The following is a 27,973-nucleotide window of genomic DNA, read 5'->3' as shown; positions in this document are numbered from 1 at the left end:
ATGCTAAGAGGTTAAAATTACAATCCTCTGGCATTACAATTTATTGTCATCTAAGAGCTGAAAGATTTACAGAAAAAAAAAAGAAAATGAAAAATAAGTACTATGGAAAATTTAAATAAATGTATTCTTAGAGTGCCCTTTCAGGAAGACCTCTGAAGACAACTAGTCATGAGACTCAAGTGCTAAAGTTTACAAACAAACATTTTTTTAAAAAGGCTAGTATCAAACTGAGCAGGTTACAAGAAGGGAAACTAGATCTCAAAACTCACTCCCATCTACAATCAGGTACTTCCTATATAATTTAGTTCATTAAATATTCACAGCGGCACTATGAGGCAGATATTAACTCTACTTTATATTAACTGAGGTTCAAAGAGGTTAAGTAGCTTGCCCAGCCAGTACGTGGCAGATTGGGCATTGAAAACTACATCTGTGTAATTCCGAAGTCTGGACTGTGTCTAGTAGAAAAAAGCAACCCTGTTAGCATTATGGAGCACTTCTATGTGCCAGTTATTATACTAAGTGATTTAAATGCATGACCTCATTTAATTCCATGAGTAGGGACTACTATTACCTCCATTTTATAGAAGAGTAACAGGCTTAAGAAAAGTTGAGTAATGTGTCCAAGGTCACAGAAATAGTAAAGAACAAAGGCAGGACTCAAGCTCAGATGCACCCAACTCCAGAGCCTGGGCACTGATTCATGCTGCCATATTATTCTCATTCTGCCACTTCCACGAACATGTGACTAATCCTTAACAGAACTCTTGGGCAGAGTTCACGGGTAGGCTTATCTTTTTCTTTCTATTCCATGCATCACCAAGAACTCAAAAGCTCTCTTATTTAAGGGTCTCCATTCTTTAGTTCAGGTGTGATAACGGCACTTTGCTTTTCAGAATTCAAACTTCTTATTGTACATCAAAATAAAAAGCTGATACGAGTAATACTTCCCATATATTTAACTTCTGGTCACATAATTTTCATCATAACACCAATTCTCTGTTGATTTCTAAGACAGATATAACTGTTTTAACTCTTTAATATCACAATTGGTCTCAGTCTCCATGTACCTTAAGCTATGTAAACCAGTGGTTCTCAGCCCTGACTGGGCATTATACTCATTAGGGGCTTTAAAAAACTATGCCTGTTGCCTATGACCCCCACTGATTCAATTTAGGAGTGGAGCCTAGGCACCTGGGCATGGGTATGTTTAAACAACTCCCAGGTGGTTCTAATATACAGCCAATTGAGACTCTTTGTATTAACTCAATAAATCTGCTCCTGGCAATTTTCATGAGTTTCTTACTCTAATGAGCAGCAGTGTCCTAGCTGTACCAGAAATGACAGAAAATAGAAGAAAGTGGAAGCGAATGCAGACTGCACTGATTAACATGGAAATATTCTAACCACTAGAAAAATGTCTTTGATGAAAACCAAAACATAAGAACATGTTTAAAGTCACATCATAATTTGTACTACTTGGTAAGGACTGCATGTGTTGGAGCTATTAAGTACAATAGTCATTTACTTCATTATTTATCAGTGACAGAGGCTGGGTAAGGAGTTGCACTTAGGTTCTTAGAAATGGAAACTTGGGAAAAGTCAAGATACGGGGGAACAACAAAAGTTGTTATATAAATTAAATACGTTAAGTAGATTATAAGTAAAACATACTAAACAATTATGGTCCTTGACCAGCCAAATACAATTTAAATTCATATATCAAATCAACTTATCTTGCAGGTAATAACCTCATCTTTCTTCAGATGGCAATATTAAGACATTCATAAAATTGAAAGAAAACCTTTCTAAATAATAAGCCCACACATTAAATACAAATATACAAAATAAGTAAATTATGTCCCTGATTCTTTTAGCATTGTAGCTTCATTAAAGAGCTTTACTAGAGATCTTCCCAATACTACATTCAACTGACTATTCTCATTGAATATGTCAACCATACTCTAACACAGTTGTCATTTCCATGACATTGATTTAAGAAAAAATCCTCTTTTATTAACATGATTGTAAATTCCATTTCAGAATGTAAATTCCATTTCAGAATGTTCACTGATCATTGCCTAGTGGTTTCAGGTAAACACAGTGCTTAGTAATTTTCAAAGTACTGTCACACTTTATCTATAATTTTCAAAGCTAAACTGTGAGTTGAGGAAACAGTTTCAGTTATGTTAAGCAACTTGCCGAAAGTCAGTTGGTTAGTAAATGTTGAGACTTGGGTTAGATTGCTGAAAACTTCTCAAACTTGGGGAGAGAAATGAATATCCAGATCTCAAATAGGTTAAACCCAAAAAAGGGCTACATCAAGAATCTATCATTGTCTTAAGTCAAAAATAGAGAATTTTGAAAGCAGCAAGAGAAAAGCAACTCTTCACATAAAAGGGAGCCCCCATAAGATTATGAGCAGATTTCTCAATGGAAACTTTGCAGGCCAGGAAAGAGTGGAATGACATACTCAAAATAGTGGGGAAAAATCCCACCAAAACTTGTCAGCCAAGAATACTATACCCAGCAAAGCTGTCCTTCAGTAATGAAGGAGAGGGACTTCCCTGGTGGCACAGTGGTTAAGACTCCGCACTTCCAATACAGGGGGCCTGGGTTCAATCCCTAGTCTGGGAACTAGATCCCACATGCATGCCGCAACTAAGAGTTCTCATGCTGCAACTAAGAGTTCTCATGCCACAACTAAGGATCCAGTGAGCCGCAACTAAGGAGCCCACAGGCCTCAACTAAGGAACTGGCAAGCCACAACTAAGGAGCCCTTAAGCCACAACTAAGAAGCTCGCCTGATGCAACTAAGGAGCCCGCGAGCCACAAGTAAGGAGCCTGCCTGACACAGCTAAGACCCGACGCAACCAAATAAATAAATAAATATTTTTTTAAAAAGAAAGAAAAAAGAAATTAAGGAGCGATAACAACATTCCCAAACAAACAAAAGCTGAGGAATTTCATCACCACTAGATCTGCCTTACAAGAAATGATAAAAGAACATTCTTCAAGTTGTAAAGTAAAAGAATGCTAATTAACATCCTAAAACCATATAAATGTATAGAACTCACTGGTAATGGTAAATATATTATGAAACACAGATTCTTTGACATTGTAATGGTTGTATTTAATTCACTTACAACTCTAGTTTAAAAGTTAAAAAAAAAGTATTAAAAATAACCATAGTTACAATACTCTGATAATGGATAAGCAGTATAAAAATATGGATACTGTAACATCAATAACCTAAAATGTGATAGGGAGAGAAGTAGAAGTATAAAGTTTCTGTATGTTCTTGAAGTTGTTATCAGCTTAAAATAGGATGTTATAAGATATTTTATGTAAGCCTCATAGTTACCACAAAGGAAAAATCTGTAGTAAATGCACAAAAGATTATGATAAAGGATTCAAAGTATAACACTACAAAAAGTCATCAGATCACAAAGACAGCAAGAAAGGGTCAAAGGATCTACAAAACAGAAAACAATGATCTAAATGGCAACAGTGAGTCATTACCTATCAATAATTACCTTAAATGTAAATAGATTAAATTCTCCAATCAAAAGACAAAGAATGTTGGAAGAAATTTTTTAAAAAAAGATACAATATGCTGCCTAAAAGAGACTCACTTTATCTTTATGGACACACATAGATTGAGAGTGAAGGGATGGAAAAGATATTTCAAGCAAATTGTAACCAAAAGAAAGCAGGTGTAGCTATACTTATAGCAGACAAAATAGACTTTAAACTAAAAATGGTCTAAAGAGACAAAGAAGTTCATCTTATTATGATAAAGGAATCAATCCATCAAAAAGATATAACAATTGTAAACATTTAAATATCCAGCATTAGAGCACCTAAATATATAAAGCATATAATACCAGAACTAAAAGGAAAAATAAACAGCACTACAATAATAGTTGGGGACTTTACTGCTCCACTCTTACAGAGAATCGATAAGGAGACACTGGACTTGAATAACACTAGAGAGTAAATGGACATAACAAATACATACAGAACATTCCACTCAACAGCAACAGAACACACATTCTTCTCAAGTGCACATGGAACACGTTCTAGGTTAGATCATATGTTAGGCAACTAAGTAAGTTTCAACAAATTCAAGACAGAAGTTATATCAAGTATCTTTTCTGATCACAATGGTATTAAAGTAGAAATCAATAATGGGGAAAGCTGGAAAATTCACAAATACATGGAAATGAACACATTCCCAAACAACCAATGGATCAAAAAAGAAACTAAAAAAGGAATAAAAATATATCTTGAGACAAACTGAAATGGAAACACAACATACCAAAACTTATGAGATGCAGCAAAAGCAGCTCTAAGAGGAAAGTTTACAGCCATAACCACATACATCAAGAAAAATAAAGATATCAAATAAACAACTTTAGCTTATACCTCAAGGAAATAGGAAAAAGAAGAACAAACTAATCCCAAGTTTAGCAGAAGAGAGGAAATAACAAAAATTAAAGCAGAAATAAAGGAAACAGCAAAAAAGAAAATAATAGAGAAGATCAACAAAATCAAGAGTTGGTTCTTTGAAAAGATCAACAAAATTGACAAAAACCTTTAGCTAGTCTAACCAAGAGAGAACTCAAAATTATAAATGAAAGAGGAGGCATTACAACTGATACCACAGAAATACAAAGGATCACAAGAGATCACTATTATACACCAATAAATTGGACAAACTAGAAGAAATAGATAAATTACTAGAAACATATGATGTACCAAACTGAATCATGAAGAAATAGAAAATCTGAACAGACCAATAATGAGTAAGAAGATTGATCAGATTGAATCCCAACAAAGAATAGTTCAGGACCAGATGGTTTCACTGGTGAATTCTACCAAACATTTAAAGAAGAATTAATATCAATTCTATAACTCTTACAAAAAAATGAAGAGGAGAGAACACTTCCAAATGCATTTTACGAGGTAACAGCATTTCCCTGATAGCAAAGCCAAGTTAGGACACTAGAAGAAAACTACAAGCCAGTATCTCGGATGGATAAAGATGAAAAAAATCTCAACAAATTACTAGCAAACCAAATTCAACAGCACATTCAAAAGATCATACACCATAATCAAGTGAGATTAATCCTTGGGATGAAAGGATGATTCAATACACACAAATCAATCTATGTGATGCATCACATTAACAAAATGAAAGATATGAATCATGTGATCATGTCAACAGAGGCAGAAAAAACATACAAAATTCAGTAACTATTCATGATAAAAACTCTCAACAAACTTGGCATAGAAGAAACATACCTCAACATAAAAAAGGCCATATATGGCAAACCCACAGGAAGCATCATACTCAATGGTAAAAGGTTGAAAACTTTTCCTGTAAGATCAGGAATAAGATAAGGGTGCCCATTCTCACTACTACGATTAACCACAATACCAAGTAACCACGCAAGATAAAAGTAGTAAAAGGCATCCAAGTTAGAAAAGAAGTAAAATTGTCTCTGTTTGCTGATGGCATGATCTTACACATAGAAAATCCTAAAGATTCTATCAAAAAACTAAATGAATTCAGTAAAGTTACAGGATACAAAATCAACATACAAAAACCAGGTGCATTTCTATGCACTAACAACAAATTATCTGAATAAAAAACAAAACAGTTCCATTTACAATACCATCAAAGAGAATAATAAAATACTTAGGAATAAATTTAACCAAGGAGGTAAAAGGTCTGTACACTGAAAACTATAAAACTATGATGAAAGAAACTGAAGAAGAAACAAACAAATGGAAAGATATCCCATGTTCATGAAGTGGAACAATTAATAGTATTAAGATGTCCATAATACCCAAAGCCATCCAGAGATAATGCAATCTCTATCAAGATTCCAATGGCATTTTTTTTACAGAAATAGAAAAAACAATCCTAAAGTTCATATGGAACCACAGAAGACCCTGAATAGCCAAAGCAATCCTGAGAAAGAAGAACGAAGCTAGAGGCATCCTTGATTTCAAACTATATTACAGAGCTAAAGCAATCAAAATGGTACTAGCATAAAAACCGACATACAGACCAATGGAAAAGAACTGAGAGCCCAGAAATAAACCCATGTGCATGCAGTCAACTAACATTTGACAAGGGAGCCAAGAACACTCAGTGGGGAAAAGACAGTCTGTTCAATAAATGGTGCTGGATATTCACATGCAAAAGAATGAAACTGGACCACCTTCTCACTCCATTTACACGAATAAACTCAAAATGGATTAAAGACTTGAATGTAAGACCTGAAAACATACTTCTGGAAAACAGAGGCAGTACCCTCTTTGACATCAGTCTTAGCAATATTTTCTTGGATCAGGCAAGGAAAATAAAAGCAAAAATAAACAAATGAGATTCATCAAACTAAACTCCTTTGGCATGAAAAGGCAGCCTACTGAAAGGAAAATGGTATTTGCAAATGATGTATCTGATAAAGGGTTAATATCCAAAATATATAAAGAACTCATACAGCTCAACATCAAAAAAACCCAAACAACTCAATTAAAAAGTGGGCAGAAGACCTGAACAGACATTTTCCCAAAGACATACAGATGGCCAACAACACTGAAAAGATGCTCAACATCATTAATCATCAGGGAAATGCAAATCAAAACCACCATGATATAACACCTCAAACCTGTTAGAATGGCTATTACCAAAAAGAACAGAGATAGCAAGTGCTGGTGAGGATGTGGAGAAAAGGGAACCTTTGTGCACTGTTGGTAGGAATGTAAATTGGTACAGCCACTATGGAAAATAGGATAGAGGTTCCTCAAAAAATTAAAAACAGAATTACTATGTGAGACAGCAATTCCACTTCTGGGTATATATTCAAAGGAGAGAAAAGCACTATGTCAAAGAGATATCTGTATCCTCATGTTCACTGCAGCATTATTTACAATAGCCAAGACATGGAACCAAGGTATGTGTCCACTGACAGAAGAATGAATAAAGAAAATATGATACACACACACACACACACAGGAATATTATTTGGCTATAAAAAAGAAGAAAATCCTGTCATTTGTGACAACATGGATGAACCCTGAGAGCATGATGTCAAGTCAGATAGAGAAAGACAAGTGCTGTATGACTTACTTATATGAGGAATCAAAAAAACCCTCAAACTCACAGAGAGCAGACGGGCAGTAGCCAGGGGCCAGGGGAGGGAGGAATGGGTGAAGGTGATCAAAGAGTACAAACTTCCAGTTATAAGATGAATAAATTCTGGGGATGTAATGTGCAGCATGGTGACTATAGTTAACAATACTGTATTATATATTTGAAGGTTGCTAAGAAATAAATCTTAAAAGTTCTCACCCTACGCCCCCCAATATTTTTTAACTTGTAACTACACGAAATGATGGATATGTTAACTAACCTTATTGCAGTAATCATTTCTCAATATATACATATATCAAATCATTATGTTGTATATCTTAAACTTACACAATGTTATATGTCAATTATATCTCCATAAAGCTGGTAATATATAAAAAATAAATAAGTTTTACTATTACTTCTACAAGAAAACAAAACACGTTGGGTTGGAATGTATGTCTTTCTGGTCCAATGTTTCTTTTACTTCAAACTGCTTCTTTAATTCATAGTTCATAAAATATGGAAGTATAATTAATTAAAAGAACAGCTTGTCTTAAAGTAACATCACTCTACACTGATTATTTACTTGATGGTTCATGTGTGGACATACATGCAAGATGGAGACAAATCTGTAGGTACCTTAGCAAGACTGTAATAGCTCTTGGTAAAATGCTGGTAATGAATGATTAAGAACGTATCAGCACCAGGCAAGCTATTGATTATAGCTGCACTTACTGTATTTAAGACGATGGTAAAAAGGGCTATAGTGCAAATAGCCAAATATTTTCCCATATAACACATCTGAAATTATAAGTAAAAAAAAAAAAGGTATGATTCACTATTTTAGTATCTACTTTAAAGTGAGACATGCCTGTATAGTTGATAGGGAGCTAAGCTGATAGTTTTTTGAAAAACTAGCACATGGGGACAACCATTACAGATCATTTTGGTAACTACAAGTATACTGTTTCATTAGTTAGATTCCTCCTAAAGTTCTGAAGTGAGAGGGCCCTATGAGTTTCTCATTCATGTCCAAAACTACCTTTGATTGTTAAAGTGTAATGGGCTGATTCAATATTTCACATTTTCAAGTGTAAACAGAAAAAGGAACATAGCAGAATGCTCACTGGCCAGGGCTGAATTGGTAAAAGGGTCAGAGCAGTTTAGACAGTAAAACAGAAAGGTGATAAATGGTAAGCAGTCAGTAGGCTGATTATCATTAGTTTTTATCTAATCTTTCCTTTGTTCATTGAAATCTCACTCACACATACAGGGGCATATATCATTCAGATTTCAGCTGTGGGAAGACAGACACAGCAGAAAAAACTCATGAAAGGAAATCAATTTTTATTCAACACAATGTTAGTGCCTGAGCTGAATATTGTTCTACACTATTTTTGTTGCTAAGCAGGAAGATAGAGTAGAGGAAAAGCATGGGCTCCAGAGTCATACATACAATCTTAGTTCTCCCAATTGTCTGTTTTAGGAAAGTAGCTTAACTTTCAGAGCCATAGTTTAGTCATCTGTGAAATGGTATTGATGAGAAGATTAACTGAGAATGTAAAATGATGCAATAGTAGGTACTTAACGTTCAATCCCTTCACACTTCACCCCCCTACTAAAATTATCATTAAGACACAGTTTTACTGATGATAGTTTGTATCTTCAGATAGAATTAAGATGAAGATTACTTACATTATTTTTGTATGATCAAAGAATATGCAACAAAATGGGCTGTTTGACCTGTCATTTAAATGAGCTGATATTCTAAAGAAGTAAAAAAATCAAAAGAGAAATATTGGAGGAATAGAGGAACAAAGAAAAGAACCAGAAATCAAGTGGTGAATATTAAATCAGATATAAGTGTAATCAGTCTGTAAAAATTTTATAAGTGTGAAAACTAAGTAGGTGATTAAGGGCAGTCGTCATGGTATGCAAGGAGATAGAAAAAGAATATCACAAAATAAATTCTACAGATAGTCCACAAATGGACAAAAAGCAGGAAATAATGTTGTATGATAGATGGTATATACAACAAATTGTTTAGTACGAAAAACAACAGCACATACTCTGAGTGTTCAAGTCTGTTGTTTTATTACCATGACAAAGAAACAATGAGGCTCAACCAAGACTGGCACATAAAAAAATTAATGAATATAAAACCTAGAAAAAAATGTGAGATGGTAAGGAAATCTGAGATTACACTAGACATAAAAGATAACACTAATCTCTTATACATACTAAGGAAGTGTTCAGTTTATAAGAATATACCCTTAAAAACTGAACCTTGGGTTGAAAAGCTTATTGTTATCTTATAAACAGAGACACTGAGTTATCTATCAGCCAACTAAATATCATGTTGTTATCACCATCCATCCCCCTCGTCCCATGAAATTGGAATTTATCAATTTAAACTTTGACTGTAATTAGAAAATAGCGATCCCAACATCTTATCCCCAAAATGAAAACAGCATTAGACAACATCCCTATCTTGTTTTTTTAAAAATGGGGATATCAAGACCCAGAAACCAACATTACAAATTAATTAAGGAAAATAATTTGATTTTTATTTTTAAAAACATAGTAATAACATCCAGTTCTATATTATAAGGTTCTTTTCTCTCTTTGTTTTTGCATAGGGCACTGATTTTCTGATAATTATCAGTAAAACCAAAGGCTCTTTCTAAAGGAAACTAAGTAGCCTACAGCCCATGTCTAACCAATGGTTCTAATGGCAAGGTTGATACTTTGTGATTGCATTTCCTAAATGCAATTAATTAAACCAGGATTGGTCACCCAACTCTCCACATGATAAATCCCAGCACAAACAGATAAGCTAAGTCAATTGAATTTCCCTTCTCAGAAATATAAACAGGAAGTACTAGGATCATTTAAGCATTTACCAGTTCTCAAAGCAGAAGCTAAAAGGTCACAGTGTGGTAGGCAAGTGGCCATCATTCGATTCCACACACATGACAAAATTATAAAGAGGCAGGAATTGTAAGCAAAAGCAGAGGAGAATGGACCAGCACAGAGAGGAAGCAAGGAAGCATTGAGCAAGATTACATGGTCCATCAGAATGACAGTATCTGCTTCTGGGAGCTGCCTTGCTTCCAGATGGCTTTCTATTTCCACAAATGACTTAAAAAAAAATAATAAATCTCTCCCTTTCTCTTAAGACAATCTGAATTAAGTTTTCTTCCTTGGAACCAGAAGCACTTAATCAGAATAGAAATAGTAAATAACTATTTAAATATATAATCACATAATTTTATATATATATAAAAATAAACTATTCCCAAAATGTATTTGCTTTAAGTAGAAGGAACTGAACTTTTTAGGGGAGTTCTCTCAGAACTGTAGGGCTCGGAACTAATGAAGGCTGATGACTATCATGTAAATCAATTCCCTCAGACTGAACACCAGAGTAAATCTGAAAGCTGGCATGGAAGTTTCTGAGAGGTACTGAGTATAATGAATACACCCAGATGGGCAAAGAGCAAACTGAATAGGAAGAATAGAGAAAGCCAAGAACAAAGCCAGCTGCTAGTTCAGGTGTGCACCCTCTTTACAGACAACAGAATTCCTTACCCATCTACTTCTATTCCTCCTCTCCCTTCTCTTGCCTTTTCCAAATTATATTACTTTGGTTCTGAGCACTGGCCATCACTGCCTCTGCTGCCATCAAGGGAAAAAAAAATGCCTCAAATTCATTTTATTAACATTTATACTAGTGGGATATGTAGGGACAGTAGTAACTTACCCTCACTGTGATGCCAGCTTTCAGGTAATACTTGCTTCCCAAGACTCAGTTCACATCTCAAAGGACCTAAAACATCTCTTATCATGATTTCCAGGAGGCACCACTGTTTACAGATATGGTGGATAAACACATGCTTTATTTGAACAATTATAAAAGGGAGCTCCTAGCATATTTCATCAATACAAACTTAGTCGATCCAACAGAACAGTAATACAGTAGGCCCTTTCTATCCACAGGTTCCACATGCCAGATGTGGAAGGCTGACTGTTCTACACCATTTTATATAAGAGATTTGAGCGTTGTGCATTTTGGTACACGTGGGGGTCCTGGAACCAATCCCTTGCAGATACCGAGGGACAACTGTACATTAATCACTTTACTTATCTGGAACTCTAATTTAGAACCAATAGATAACACATGAAAGAAAAATTCACAAGAGGAAATACAACAGTAAACAAACATGGGAAAATGCTGAACCTTACTAGTAATCAATAAATGTAATTATGAAGTAATGTTTTTAGACCAATTAGCAAAGATAATTTTATAACAATTTCCTATGCTGCTGAAGACATGATGAATCAACTCTAACAAATTACTGGTGGTAGTGTAAACTAATACAACCTACTGGAAATCAACTCAGCAATCTATATCAAGAGCTATTATCCATTTTTATACCCTTTGTCCTCATGATTATATTTCTGAGACTACATCCTAAGAATCTTAATTACAGAAAAGAAAGCATTATTCTCAAAGATTTTAACCCAGGAGTATTTCTAATACAACAATAAATATATGGGTAACTAACACAACATCCAACTGAAAAAAGATAATTTCTGTAATGACGTGGAAAATGTTTATGATCAGAAAGTGAAAAAATGATAAAAAGTTGTATGTAGAGAACAATTACAGGGACTTCCTTGGCAGTCCAGTGGTTAGGACTCCATGCTTTCACTGCTGAGGGCCCAGGTGTGGCCAAAAAAAAAAAAAAAAGAGAACAATAACAAATATGTAAAAAACATGTATTAAAAAAAGAGAATTATTAAATGAAAAGAACTGGAGAGAAACAATGAAAAGCTCATAGTGTATTAGGATGTTAAGATTATGAGTGCTTTTTTCTTTTCTCTTTAAAAAATTTTCAATATTGTGGTTATATTAACTTCATAATGAAAATAAATAATAAAAATCTCCAACAGTATTATTACTTTTAGTCATAAATAGGGCAGGAGAAAAGACCCCGGAGAATGTAACTATATTATGGTATGACGCTTGCTACTCATAATAATGACAGAATTGTTACAAAGTTTAAATTATACCTCTCCTGCTTTTTAAGAAGGTGTGAAATATAGTTTAGAAAGTTTTTTTTGTGAAAATGCTTAAAGGTTATGGTACTTAAAGTGTTAAGTTTTAGTTACAGAAAAGTGATGCACTTGCAGCAACTTTTTCCCAGATCATGCCATTAAAATGAGTAGACACAATGACATGAAGATAACATTGAAAATAAAGAGTATCTTCGTAGTACTGGGGAAAAACGCATTCAACCTTTGGAAAGCAAAAGAACTGTACCAAACCTTATACTAGAAAACAGTAAATGAAAACTGTTTATTTAAGATTAAAAAATTGTTTTATGATTCCAGAGACCTAGTCTCAGAGAAAGGCTGTCCTGAGAATTAGAGCCCAGTTTTACTTTTGCTTAATGGGAATTATTTACAGATTCCATACTTGTGATTAGTTTTTTATTATGGTTTTAATATCTTATACGCATGGAGATATCTTTTAACAGTGTTATAGTAACAAATTAATGTTAAGACATTTAAATGTAAAGATACACAAAAACAGTAAGCCTACTACAAAATTTACAACAAGAATACCATAATTCTTTAATATAAAAAAAATTTCAAGCATCTCTCATCAACTTCCTAATTTTTCAAAACATCGATACATAATTCTGGAAATATCATTTAAGAAAAAAATCAATAAATAGCTCAATTAAACCATACACTGAACTAGAAGAAAAAAACCCCACAAAAATGTAAAAGCAAAAGCAAATTAAAATGAATTTTACCTTAGAAAAGAGGATCTACAATTCTTCTACAACAGTTCTTGAGATTTCCATACTAGTAAGTTCTATTGATTTTCTCAATAATTATAACTATAAATATTTTAAGCAAAAATTACTAATGAATAAGAAAATTTTGACTACAGAAATAAATCAATGAGCATATACCACAAATAATTTAAATTTGTCACTTAGCATATACTGAACTGAAAAAGGCTGGAGTTCTAGTACTTTTCATTTTGTTAGTTATTTGTGTCATATACTATTTCACTCTTTAAGAAAATAAATCATAAATCATTTAGGTAATTTAAAATTAAGATCTTTAGAAGTCAGTCAGACAGTTTACATGTGGAATCTAAAAAAATGGTACAAATGAACCTATTTACAAAACTGAAATTGAGTTACAGATGAAGAAAACAAACTTATGGTTACCAAGGGGGAAAGGGAGGGGGGAGGGATAAATTGGGAGATTCAGACTGACATATATACACTACTATATATAAAGTCTATAAACTAATAAGAACCTACTGAATAGCACAGGGAACTCTACTCAATACTCTGTAATGACCTGTATGGGAAAAGAATCTAAAGAAGAGGGGATATATATATATGTACAACTGAATTACTTTGCTGTACAGCAGAAACTAACAACATTGTAAGTCAACTATATTCCAATTAAAAAAAACAGAAAGAAATAAAATTAAGATCTTTAGAAAATAAATGAAAACTGTTTCATTTAAGATAAAAAAATTATCTTAGAATCGTCCACAGTTTCTTCTTAATATATTTTTCTGCCTAAGGAAGCTAATGTAATAACTAAGATAGGGTGGGAAAAAAATGCTTACAAATTATAACTTGACACTAATGGTATAGCTCTGTGTGTCTATTTAGTCTATGAGATGGATACCATCCATGATCATACACTTATAACTGGTAGACATAGGAGTCTAATGAACTGCCTTAAAAGTATACACTATTTCTACTACACTAAACTGATTCTTAGAAAAATAAATTCATTTATTATAAAACAAATTTTTCCTAAATCATTTTCCTGGGGTAGGGTTGGGGACATAGAAAGCAAAACCTTTGTCTTAAGTCATATAATATTTCAATTTTAGAAAAAATGTCATAGGCCACTAATCCATATTATTTACAGTTAATAAAATACATAGTCTTCATTTAACTCTTCATTATATACTCTTACAGGAGTAATATGCATATTCTAGAAGGAGAAACTCCAGAAATTAAATCAATAAGCAAACATTTATTCAGCACTTGTAATAAGCTGGATTTTATAGCTGGAAACTACGAATACAATAAAGTCTGGAAGGAGAGAGATGAACTAGGAAATTCCTAAGATTTTTTTATGTTATTCAATTCAGCAATTCAATATGTGGCTAGGTATTTTGATGAACTTGATTCCAAAGCATCTGAGATGTACGGGAGTTTGTATTTCCCAATAAATAATAATTCCCAAATGATAATTTTATCTGAAATCACAATTTTTTCCTGGTTGCTGACAGGACAACTCTACTAGAATCTCACCGGTGAATGTGTAGATTCTGTTTTACAAATAAAAATACCTGCTGTGCACCTTATCAGCAAGTAACAACACCAACACAAAAGCCTCTAGCCCACTGGGATGTAAGGTTAAAATAAAGCTAGGCTTTTTATTAGAGCCTTTTCTGTTTTATGCTTCAACTTTTTATTTCTCTACTGGCTCTTAACCTTCCCCATCAAATTCCTACATTAAATCTTAAACTACTATACCACTCTCTTGATTCTGAGCTTACTACCTGTGCTAAAACAAGACTCCAGAAGAACCTCCTACCTTTACAGTTTCTCCACCATTTCATCCTTGACTTACGGTGGGGTGGTGTCAGACCAAGGGAAGGATGACATGTGGGGAAGCGAAACAGACACTTCAACTCCCAGCCACAGTGTAACTTCATGGGGTTTTAAGACAAACTGCCCAGGTCTTTAAGTCTTCTGTGCCACGATGAGCCAAAATAACATCAGGAAAAAAGGTGTGTCAGAGATCTGGGGCTCTTGTCTCAGTTCTTCTCTGCACAAAGAACTGGCTGGGCAATCCTGTACGAATCATTTACACTCATTTGGTTCATTTCCTCATTTATAAAGCAACTAAAGACCATGCTCCTTTTCAGCTTCTAGAAGCAAAACATTTAGTAAATAATGAGTCTGGTCATATTCTACATACAAAAGCCAGCCTTACTTCTTTTCTTTATACTTGCTACTGAAATTCTCCAAGTCTTCAGGGAAACTTGTATTCAACTCAATTGTTCAAGTGTAGTTCTGGGACTACTGAATTACCTGAGTGAGAGCTTCATGTCATTTGATTCTTTCAGCAAATACTTGGGCTCCTGTGAAAGGGCACAGTACTGCACCAGGTTTAGGTCATTTCTTACCGAAGTCATTCAGTAGTAAGAACAATCTTTAGCTGAAAATGTTATGTACAAAAACTTTCATCACAACTTGAGTTTCTACCCAACAGAAGTCATTACCCATTATCCCCTCAAAACTGTGTAACAGAAAACTGTATAAAACATTACTGAACTAAAAATCCAATGGAGCATTCTAATTCCTGCTCTGGAGCATCTGTGGTTTCAATGATTCACTGTTTAATGCTCTTTTCCTAAATTAAGTCTCCTAATATTTTCTAATAAAGGTTTGACAAGCAGCATTTTATGAGATGAAACATATATCAGGACTCTTCAGTCCATGTCCATATATACTGTCAACTAAACTTTACCACAAAAGAATTAACCCAAGTACTTTATTTTACCTTCCTAAACAATCAGCAGCAGTAACTCTGAAAACATATCATTTATACTGAAGTCTGGTAAAATTTACATATGAAGTTTAAATAGCTTCACTTTCCTTGGGCTTTCCTTCTGGCCTGATGCTCATCAAGGTGACATATTACACTCTGATCCACCATTACAAAGAGTTATAATCCAGATCCAGAAGCTTAAAATCATCCTTTTAATATAAGAATCAGTGCCTCTGATCTATATATTTGACTTATCTGCCCATTTCAAACGTGGAATTTCAGATTTTTCCAAGCACTACGTGGGAGGCACTGTTGTATAGAGCTTAAGAGTACAAACCCTGGAGCCCCTTGGCTTGACTTTGAGTTCTTGCTCTGCCACTTATTAGTCATGGAAAGAATAATTAACCTATGACCTATAAAATGATATAATTAATAGTACTTCTATCTCATGGGGCTGTTATGAGGAGAAAATGGCAAAGTTCCATTAAAAAAAAACTCTTTGTCTAAAAAGATGACAACTAAAAGCAGTATAAAACCCTAGACTGGATCCTGTACTGGAGGAAAAATGGTATAAAGGATGTTACTGGGACAAGTGACAAAATTGTAATACAGATTGTAAAAAACTAAATTTCCTGAATTCGATAACTATGTGTGCTTTCAGAAGAGAATATCCTGGCTTTTAAGATATACAGACTCAGGTTAAGGGGTAGAGGGGCAAGATGTATGCAACCTACTCTCAAATGATCAAAAAAATAATAACGTGTGTGTGGCGTGGGTGGGAAGAATGTGGCAAAACGTTAAAAATTGGTGGACCCAGGTAAGGGGTATATGGGAGTTCTCCCAATTATTCTCACAACTTTTCTCTAATTTTCAAATTATTTAAAAATATCTTTAAAAACCAGCTTTGACTCCATTTACCCTCCACTACTGCTCAATTTCCCTTCCATTCACAGAAATATCTTGAAAGTTATGTACAGTCACCATGTCCCCCTCTTCACTCCACTCCTCAGAGACTGAGATTTCCTTGTTGCCAAACCCAATGATTTCTTCTTGGCCTCATCTGAATTTCTCCTCAGTGCTGAAAACGGGCAACAATGCCTTCACCTGTTAGCCGGTGGCACCACATCTCCCTTGGTTTTCCTTTTACTTCACTGGCTGCTCTTTGTCGGTCTCCTTGGCTGACTCTCCCACCCCTAAATATCCCAGGCACCTTTCTCCTATCTACATAACCTCATCCAGTTTGTGCCACTGAATAGCTCTCTGAACTTCAGACTCAAGTAACCAACACCTTATAAGACATAGCCACTTGTTTGTTAAGTGGGTATCTCAGACTTTGCTGACTACAACGGAACTCTTGCCCATCCCAAGTCTGCTCCTCCTCCAGTTGCCCTATTATCACTAAATGCAGTTATTACTGTTCATCCAGTTGTTCAGGCCAAAATACCGAGGACTCATCCTTCATTTCCCTTATATTCCACATTTAAACCATCAGTCAGTACTGTCAGAGTATGCCCTTAAAATTTACCTTCAAAATATACTCTGAATCTGACCATTTCTCACCTTCTCCACTGTCTACCCCAGTCCAGATACCATTTTCTACAAAAGCATGGTCTACTACATTTGGTTTCCCAGCCTTCTCTCTTGTTCACTTACAGCCCCATTCTGAGACAAAGCAGCAAAAATGATCAAGTTAGAACTGGAATTAAATCATGTCTTCTCTCCATCAAAACCATCCAACGGTTTCTCATCACACTTAAAAATAAAACCTCATATTCTTACCATGGCCTACAAAATTGTTCCCAATGTGGGGTCCTCCCTACTAGCAGACTCTACCCCCCTTTTCCACTATGTTCCACACTAGTTTTCTTGCAGTTCCCTGATGTTGTTATGCTTTTTCCTACTTAAGAGTCTCACTTTTGCTTGTTCTTTCTTCAAATATTCATATTGCTCACTCCTTCTCATTCAGATTGCAAATATGACCTTTAAGAAAGGCAATGTTCTCTTCCCTCTCTCCCTACCCATTACTCTCTATTTCTTCTCATTGCTTTAGTCAGTACCTATTTTTTCCCCTTTCTCTTCATTAAAAGTATCTTTAGGGCTTCCCTGGTGGTGCAGTGGTTGAGAATCTGCCTGCCGATGCAGGGGACACGGGTTCGGGCCCTGGTCTGGGAGGATTCCACTTGCCGCGGAGCAACTAGGCCCGTGAGCCACAACTACTGAGCCTGCGCATCTGGAGCCTGTGCTCCGCACCAAGAGAGGCCGCGATAGTGAGAGGCCTGCGCACCGCAATGAAGAGTGGCCCCCACTCGCCGCAACTAGAGAAAGCCCTCGCACAGAAACAAACAAAAGACCCAACACAGCCAAAACTAAATAAATAAATAGATGCCCTTTCCTTTAAAAAAAAAAAAAGTATCTTTAAATGAAAAATTGATGTTACTGCTTCTCATCGTATAAAAAAAGTAAACAATATAGATGAAGTGCAAGTTCTCTTTGAGTACCTCTCCTAATCCTGGTCTCCTCCCCAAAGGTACTCTAATATTCATTTGATGTGTATCCTTACAGAGCTGTTTTTTGCTTATTTAAATCGTATGTTTCTGTCAAAATAAAAAGAATTTTATTTCTGTTCTATAAAAACTCATCCAAAATATGCCTTAGCTTTCCTACTCATCGTATATATAGCTCTATTTCATTATAATTTTATACCATTACAAGCAATTCATTCATTCAACCAATATTTACTGAGTGCCTATATTCTAGGCACTGTTCTAGTTATTGCAAAGAGAGCAATAAATAAAACAAAGATCTTTGCCCTCTTGGAGCTTATTCATGTGGGAGGAGAAAGATAATAAACAGAATTTTTAGTGCTAACTTTCCTGCAAAGGCCCAGAAGGTAAATATTCTGGATTTTGCAGACCACGTTCAGGCCAAACAGTAAGAATACGTCTGTTGTATGTTCTTTGTTTTTGTTTTACAACCCTTAAAAAAAAAAGTAAAAACCATTCTTAGCTCATAAGCTGTACAAAAACAGGCCCCAGAGCAATGGGGCTCTAGCTTGCTGATCCCTGATATAGTGTGTTAGGAGGTGGTGTGTGCTATGCACAAAGTAAAAAAGAATCCAGGATAAGGGGGATGGGGGGTTAGGATGCAGTATTAAACAGAGTATTTAGAGAATGTGAGATCTGAGCAAAGACCTGGATGTAAGGCCAGTGAGCAAGGAGGGAAAGTGGTAGTAGCAAATGAGGTCAGGGAAGTAAGGAGAAAGGGGAGTGGGCTGGGCAGACTATGTAGAGCCTTGTAGTCTACTGTAAGGACTAGATTTTCTCTGAGTGCAAGGGGGAACCATTGCAGGGCTTTGAATAGATGAGTGACAGGGACTATCTTAATTTGTGAAAGGTTTGCTCTGGCTACGATACTGAGGGAAGACTACTGGGAGGAGGGTAGGGTAGAATAGGGAGACCAGGTAGTAACCTATTTAAGTAATCCAAAGAGATACGATGGTAGTGGCTTGGACCAGGGTGGTGGCAGTGGAAAAGGTGCAGCATGGTAAGATTCTGGATATATTTTGATGATATAGAAAAAAACTGGTCACCCTGAAGGAATGGATCTAAAGTGTCAAAGAAAAAGCAAAGTCAAGAACAACTCCAATATTTTAGCCTGAGGTACTGCAAGGATGGAGTTGCCATTGACAAACCAAAATGGGGAAATCTATGGGTAGAGTAGGTACTGGGGAGGAAGTTTAGGGGGTAAGTTTTGGACAAGCTGAGTTTGAGGCCTATTATTAGACATTTAGGTAGAGATGTTGAATAGGGAGTTGAACATGTAAGGAATTAGGGAGAGAGGCTAAAGATCTAAATTTGGGCATTGCTAGCATTTAGATGGTATTTAAAGCCATGAGACTGAATGAGATTATCAATGGACTGAGTATTTATGAAAAATAAAAAACAAGGATTGAGCGAGTTCTGGGGCTCTCCAACACTAAGAGCTCTGTGAGAAGAAAAGCAAAGGAGAATTACAAGGAAGCAGGCACTGAGGTAGGAGATAACCAAGGGTGTAAGGTATCCTGCAAAGCAAAGAGGAAAGTGTCTCAAGAATAAGAGAAATAGCTCTGTCAAATGTTGCTGATAGGTCAAGTAAGATAACAGAATCAAGGACATATGGCATTTGGCCACATGGAAGTTACTGGAGAAATTAAGGAGCTGTTTCAGCAGGAATGGTGCACTGGCCTGATTGGAGTGGGTTTAATAGAGTATGGGAGGAGAAACCTTGGCAATAGCAAATATAGACGACTCTTTCGGGGAATAATGCTGCAAAAGGAAACCAAAAATATGGGGATCAATTTTTTTAAGATGGCAGAAATAATAGCTTGTCTGTTTGCTGACAGAAATAATCCAGTAAAGAAAAAATTTGATGTGGAAGGACAGAAGCTGAAGCAATTCCTTGAGCAGATGATAGAGGAGAAAGGATGGATCTAGTACAAAAGCAGACAGAAGAACATAAAACAGTTCATCCAAGATAAAAAGGAGGAAGATAGCATGTACTGACACAGATGATGGTAGTTCATGGGGTGGTGCGAGTGTGTGGAAGTTTTCTGATTGCTTCAATTTTCTTAACAAAATAAGAAGCAAGGTGATGAACTGAAAATGAAGATGGGAAAAGTTATATTGGAGGTTTGAAGAAGATATGAAAGTTATTGAGGAAAGTAGGAAAGTGAACAGACTAGGAAAATACAGTATAATCAACAGGCAGCATTAACAAGTAATGTGAGGTATGTGGTCATATGTGGTTGTGTGTTTTCTTCCAGCCATACTAAGTTATATAGGGGCAGGCACAAAGAAAGCAGAGAGTTGGTTTTAACCAGGGTATGGTTCTACTAACCAAGCAAAGAGCAAGGGAGCTATCCAAAGGAGTGATTAACCATGGAATTTAAACTGAGTAAGAAAGGGAAGTAAAAACATCAAGAGGGTGAATGGCAGGGACACAGTAATAGGATCAAGGGACTGGCGATTCCATTGGGGTAAAAAGAAGGTTGGGGCTGAGATACTAACTAGAAGAAGTGAACTACTAAAAATGGAAGTATGGTCAAGGAGTAGAAAACATGAAATGGTAACCATAGAGGGCCTGTAGCTATTGACAATGCAAGAGGGTATCACTTTGGGAGTGAATGACTGAGATAAGATAGAACAGATGGGAAGAACACTAGAGGAAAGATCAGGTATACTCATTTTAATCTCAATATAAAGACTGAGATGGATATTAGAGAGAGAGGCAATGAGCCTGGAGCTAAAATAATTGAGAAATGAGGAGGAATGACCTGAAAAGTTAGCAGATGACAGCAATCATGAAGGGTAGTAGTCACATAATCTGATGACATAGTCCAAAACAGGATTTTTAGGGAGAAGGGAGGGAGAATAGTAGCTAGGTTGAGACTGGATTTTGTAGATGACTGTAAATTCCAGTGGGCACAGTAGAAGAATATGAAGAGTTGTTAAGCGGTTTCAAAAAAAGAAGACAAATATAGACCTTTTAATGATTTAGAATGCAGGAGATAAAAGGTGACCTGGGCTTCCCTGGTGGTGCAGTGGTTAAGAATCCACCTGCCGATGCAGGGGATATGGGTTCGAGCCCTGGTCCGGGAAGATCCCACATGCTGCAGAGCAACTAAGCCCACGTGCCACAACTACTGAGCCTGTGCTCTAAAGCCCGCGAGCCACAACTACTGAAGCCTGTGCACCTAGAGCCCATGTTCCGCAACAAGAGAAGCCACCGCAATGAGAAGACTGTGCATCACAACAAGAGCAGCCCCCACTCACCGCAACCAGAGAAAGCCCGCGCGCAGTGACAAAGACCCAATGCAACCAAAAATAAATAAATAAAATAAATAAATTAAAAAAAAAAAAAGGTGACCTGGAAGTCTGGAGGTTCTGTGGCAACTGACAAAGATATTCTTGAATATACATGATTCCTGATATACCCCTACGTTTCTCTAAGAAATGGAAATTGCTTAGGTCGAAAATGTTTTTACTTTAAAATTAAAATGGCTATACTGATTTATTCAATGTTTGAGTTTCCCTACAATCTTATCGATACATACTAGTAAAACTTTATCACTTTTGCCAATATGATGGGTAAAAAAAAATTTCACTTTGCATTTCCCTATTGGTGGGGTAGAGCATTGTTTCATGATTATTGGCTAGGTGTACTTCCTCTTCTGTGAATTTGCCCACTTAAAAAATTGGATTCTCTTCTTAGTTTATAGCACCTAAAAATAACTTATTTTTCTATTTCTCTGCTCTTAATGAATCACACAAATCAACGCTGCATATTTCTCATTTCAAATCTTTCAATGGCTCATGCTACGGCAACACAAGGCTTGGTAGGTACCTCTTCCTGAAATCCTTCTAGGATATACTTTAAGAGATTCTCTACTTAAAGCCCACCAATCAAATCTGGCCACACCTATAGTTCCATATTGTCTATGGCTGCGTTTGCCCTACAATGGCTGAGGTGGTTTGGCCTACAAAGCAGAAAATATTTACTAGGTGTCTCCTCAGATTTATATCATAACAGCTTTATCTACACTTCATTGCACCTTTTTGTTTACATATCTCTCTCTACAGTAGTATCTAAATGGCTTGAGGACAAGGGACAATGTCAGCACTAAAAATGCTTACTGAATGAATAAAGGGCACAAGTCCTTCATAATTTGGCATGTTTCTCATCACTTTCCTATGCTCTAGCTAAAATATATTTTTACTTTATTAAGTATTTTTCAAAAACATTATTTCTAATGGCAGCATAATGATCAATGTTTTATATTCATTTACTTACAATTTTGATGGATACCACCTATTCCTAATCACTTATTTGTATCTATTTTGTATACTCACAATCTGCTGAAGTATTTCTCTCCCCTAATTCCTTCCGTAGTAAAGACAAAAGCAATGGAATCTTGGCCTTTCTGGGATCCACCTTTTCATCTATGGTGGTTACTTTGGCACCTGAGGTTTCAGGGACTTCACTGATAATTATTTCACTAATGGCTTCAGAGTGCTTCAAAGTCAATTATAAAACGTGACTCAAAAAAATTTTCTTGCTTTAGTTTTCAGTATAAAATTAATCTCACACACCTTGTTGGTCGTCTTATTCTCCTTAACTGGAATATCTCAATTATTTATTTATTTATTTATTATTAAGATTTTAGTTTACTTTGCCAGGGGTTTCACTAAACATATTTTTCAAAATAGTTATTTACTGGGCCTTTGTCACTTCTCTTATACCTTAAATTAGATGGATTTGTTTTTTTCTCCTCTATTTGTGTTGAGGTCTTTACAAAGAGTGTTTCACCCACAAATGCTTGCTGCAATCATTTTAGAAACCAACTTTATATATTCATTACATTCATTACATACATACATACATATTACATCTCATCCAAGTAAGGAGTTTTTTTTCCTTTTTGAAATATACTTGGATAGTTAAGCCTTACCTGTTTTAACTTTGTAATTTACTCATTCATTACTTCCAGCTCAGTTTCACTATCTTAATAATGTGATCTATGATCTACAGTTAATAGATTCACTGTTATAGTGAATTATAAGATTCCTTTAAAGATTTTGTATTCATTCAATGTATACATATTCATTATAAGATTCTGAATATGTGTATCACATAAAACTTTACAAAGTTTTGAGTTTTGTAATGAGGCAGATCTAGACTCAGATCCAGCCTTGAACACTCTTGAGTCCTTGGGCAAAGTACTTACCTACCGATACTTCAGTTCTCCCATCCAGTAAAATGGAAGTAACTCTCATGTGTAAAGCAACATAGGGCTAGGATAATGAGCATAATGTACATAAAAGTAACAATGTATGCTAAGTGCCTACAAATGATGCCCAGTATATTATACAGAAAAAAATGTTAATTCACTCTCTCTTTCCTCCCAACTCAAGGAAAAGGGCAATAAATGCTGTGCTCCTCAACTTAAGTCCCTTATTAAATTCCCTTAAGTAAAAGCAGTTTGGCGATATGAACCATGAGCTCTGGATGTTCATATACTCTGACCCAACACTTTCACTTTGGGAAATCTATCTTAATGAAATAATCTAAAACACAGAAACTGTTTTATGTATAAGAATGTTCACTGTAGTGTTTCTTACAACTGCAAAAAGAAACTTGCTAACTGTCCAACAGTAAAACGTTTACTTATGAGAAATTCACAAAAACATTGTGGTCATTTGAAAAGATGCTGATGAAATAATCTAATAGCAAGAGAAAGCTTATGTGCTAGGTGAAAACAGCAGAATGCAAAATTGTTAATATTAAAGTCTCAACTGTGTAAAGATCAAACAAACTGAGAAAAAATATTGGAAGGAAATGTATCAAAGGGTTTATAGTAGTTACCTCATGGTCCTGATATTAGTAATTATTATTTTATGGTGTTTTCTATAGTTTTCTAAAATACCAATGATCATGACAATGATGATAATAATAGCAGTTATTACATATGAAGTGTTTACTACATGCCAGGCCAAGTTCTAAGAGCTTAGTATTAACTCATTTAATTCTCATAAGATTAACTCCTTAAAAGATGAGATAACTGAGGCACAGTGAGATGAAGTAATTTGTTCAAGGTTACACAGTTAATTATGGAACGTGCCAAGACTTGAATCCAAGTAGTCTGGCTCCAGAGTTCCTGCTTCTGTTATACTACACTGAAAAGACTTGCGTTGTTTAAAAATTTTAACCATTAAAAAGGCACATGTCGGGCCTCCCTGGTGGCGCAGTGGTTAAGAGTCCGCCTGCCGATGCAGGGGATACGGGTTCGTGCCCCGGTCTGGGAGGATCCCATATGCCGCGGAGCGGCTGGGCCCGTGAGCCATGGCCGCTGGGCCTGCGCATCCGGAGCCTGTGCTCCGCGACGGGAGAGGCCACAACAGTGAGAGGCCCACATACCGCAAAAAGAAAAAAAAAAAAAAAAAAAAGGCACATGTCAATTCAAACCTTGTGGCCTTTCAGATATGAGATTTCTTTCAGCTTTCCTTCAGTTCTGAATTCAAATATTTGCTTTGCCATCAGGTGCCATTTTGGAATAAGATGTAGCCACCATTCCTGCATAGGTTCTATCTACTCCAGAAAATTCTAAGACAAATCTCCACCCCTATTTCCTGTTCCAATATCTCATTTAACCATTGAGACTCTGGAACTCTTAACATTCTTACTTATTACACCTACTGACAGTACTTCAAAGAATTCTTCTAGTAAGGAGGTCTTAGAGCCAGCAAGGGTGGCTTCTAGAAACTCTTTCCCACACTAACACCCATCCATATAACTACAATTACAGTTTGTAGTTGTAATTGTAGTGGTAAATCTACAGTTACCACTTTTGCAAACATCTGTTTTCCATTGTAAAGTTCTCACCCTTGCAACCCAGGAGACCCCTCTTACCTGCCAACACTCACCAGATAGCTACCATAGCACTGGCTGAATGGAACTAACTAAGAAAGATTTTCAACACCTGGGGAATTTAACTGTCTCTCATCCTCCTTTCTGAAGGTGGCATTATTCTCCATTGTTTTTAAAAACTTCATCAGTTAATCAATCACCTTGACTTTATCGGCTTTCTCACCCTTTTGCTGGTAAACCAAATTGTTTTTTTAGGAACAAGGTCTTTTTGGCACCAATACATATTCAAATATCAATTCCAGGAAAAAATATTCATCATTTACACACTGGGCAATAAAAATAACTTCCACTTACTGCTGTGTTCTTCTCTGCAGTTTACATTTGATAAATTTATTTCATTACGTATGTCACTTGGTTTAGCTTCCTTTATAACCAAATTCCTTTTCTTAAAAACAGCATCTGCAGAATCCAACATGGTTGACTGCAAGCAATTCTTCTAAACATAGTACATTTATATTTCAATGCAGTTCATTTACAGTATTTAGAAAAACAGAGTTCATGAGATGGCTTTAACATTATATAAAGAAGAAAAACTAGTCATAAAAACAATGAATACAATAACAAGTTGATAATGGAAAGATTTACAACCAGAATCATACATATTTTTACCAAAAGCTTATCCTGCTCACAATATATAACGATAATAAGCTCGATTACCTTAAAATATTTTTATATATATTTCAGTGGGAGGAATGTAGTAATTCCCTGAATATCTAGGATGAAGATGTAACTACATCAAGGCTAATCTGGTGGTGGCCCCTTTTAGGAAAAAGAAAATGGAGCACTAATAGTTCATTAGGCTCCCATTAAATTAGGTGAAGTAAAAACCGTATTGCCAAACTTACACATTTATGCGTTTCATATGCTGAGGAGTAAAGAAGAAATCTGCACCTTCAAGCTAATATTTCTCTTTTGCAGTTGCAAGTTTTCAACTTGGCGGAGTCACTCTCTAAGAAGAATGGGGTGCAGGAGGGAGTGAAAGTGGAAAACAGAATCGTTTTCAAAAGACGGAATCCTCCCCTGCTTCATTAGGCATAACTTATTTACCATTCTAATATGAAAATTTAATAAAACAGAAAAACTTAAAATCCAAAAGTAACTTGTTATCCTAATAAGGAGCATGTCAGGACAGCCATTTTACAGCCTTACAGTTTCAAATACCTATTCCACGATACAATTTGTATTTTAAAAACATCTTTCCTTTAGATGAAAAAAAAAGAAAAGCACCATTTATGCACTCATCATTGAAGTCATGAGCTTCAACGCAGGATCGTTACTGAGCTTCTTAATACAACTGTCAAAATCAATTTGTGGATAGTCTCCAACTTTAAGTTTCTACATTTTTATCTGCTGAAGAACCGAACTGATAGGCGATTGTTAAGATAATGGACTTAAACTGTAAGCAATCCTTGCAAAATCCAATTGATTTTTTAAATCAGGAAACAAATAACAGCCGATTGTTTTTGAAAGATGAAAGCCATGCCCAAAACAGGTTGACTGTGGCGTGGGTCCGCTTCTCAGCAGCAGCTCCCTGTGGCGCGTTCGCGTGAGAGAAGGGCAAAAGCGCAAAAAAAAAAAAAAAAACCACGAACCCACGCAAAACCCGTACAGTTACAAACATTAAAATTATGTACACATGTCGTGAAACCATGAGTCCCCAAGTGGAAAGAACCGTCTGGGGAAAGCGATCAGCCAGCGGAGTGTGGTGGCGATGGTCTGTGTGGACCAGGGACACCAGGGCAGAGGGGGCCGGGCGGGGACAAAGACCGGGCATCCGGGGAGGCGCCCGACAGTGCCCAGAACCCTCGGGAAGCAGGTGTCCCAGGGCAGTGACTGCGGTACCCAGGGCCCTGAAACGCCGAGGTTTAATGGTTGGGGGCAAAGGCTCCCCGAGGAACACACCCTCTTCCCAACGCCCCTAACGGGCTTCAGGCCCTAACCTCGGACACCTGAAGAGCCGCCGCCAGCCCCCTGCCCTGATCCCCAGGGACGCCCGGGTGGGCAGCTGTTGGCCTTAGAACCGCGCCGCCGCCGCCGACAGGCTCCAAACGGCCGAGCGGGCACCGAGAATGCGGCGGCGGGTCCGGCGCCTCTCCCCGCGGCCCATCAGGCAGCTTCCGAATAGCTTGTCTCCGTTCCCGCCCTCCAGTCCGGGGCCGCGCACCCTCACGCCACCTACCCGGTCCCACACCATCCCAGAGGCCTCCGGCGCTCGGGCCCTCTGCCGAAGCGGCGTTGCCTCCCCTCCGGGGCCTGAAATGGCTGCGGAACAAAGAAAATCTGGGCTCCAGCGAGCGCCCGTCTGATTGGGCGTGGGCGGGGCCTGCTGCTGGAACGTTCGGTGGCTGTCGCCTTGGCAACGGCGGCGGGGCTGGGAAAACCGCGGCCTGGGCCTGCGGGCCTGTGGACCTACGCCCGGCGGCGCGTGGCAGCGGTTTCTAAGCCCGCGCTGCAGCCTCGGGCTTCGGCCCGCCGCCGGGCTCCCGCTCGCGACCCCTGCGGCCGGCGCGCGAGCTCGAGCCTCTGGCTCACTGGAGGAACCCGCACGGACGCTGCTCCGCGCTGTGAGGCCTCGACCAAAATGGCCTGTAAGTGTGGCTGCCTCCGAGCACGACGACCCTACCCCAGCCCAACTTCCATACCTCAGGACCACCTCCAAAGTGACAGCCCTTCCCTGGGAGCCTATTTAAACACCGAACGTGGCGCATATTCCACAATAATACAGTTCCATCGCCGCTGGTAAAAAGTAGAAAT

At 36.9% G+C, this 27,973-nt stretch overlaps 1 protein-coding gene across 1 annotated transcript in view; it reads right to left on the bottom strand.

Moving 5' to 3' along the window:
* TNPO1 (transportin 1) overlaps positions 1-27,504 on the bottom strand; it is an 87,357-nt gene extending 59,853 nt beyond the window's left edge. Inside the window, exon 1 of the mRNA XM_060093029.1 lies at positions 27,399-27,504. Coding sequence (XP_059949012.1) covers positions 27,399-27,413 — 15 coding nt within the window. The 5' untranslated portion in view covers positions 27,414-27,504. The remainder of the gene's footprint in view (positions 1-27,398) is intronic.
* Positions 27,505-27,973: the final 469 nt, after the last annotated feature.

This window comes from Mesoplodon densirostris, chromosome 3 (genome assembly GCF_025265405.1).
Source record: "Mesoplodon densirostris isolate mMesDen1 chromosome 3, mMesDen1 primary haplotype, whole genome shotgun sequence".
Lineage (NCBI taxonomy): Eukaryota > Metazoa > Chordata > Mammalia > Artiodactyla > Ziphiidae > Mesoplodon > Mesoplodon densirostris.
This window is presented reverse-complemented; position numbering and strand designations above follow the sequence as displayed.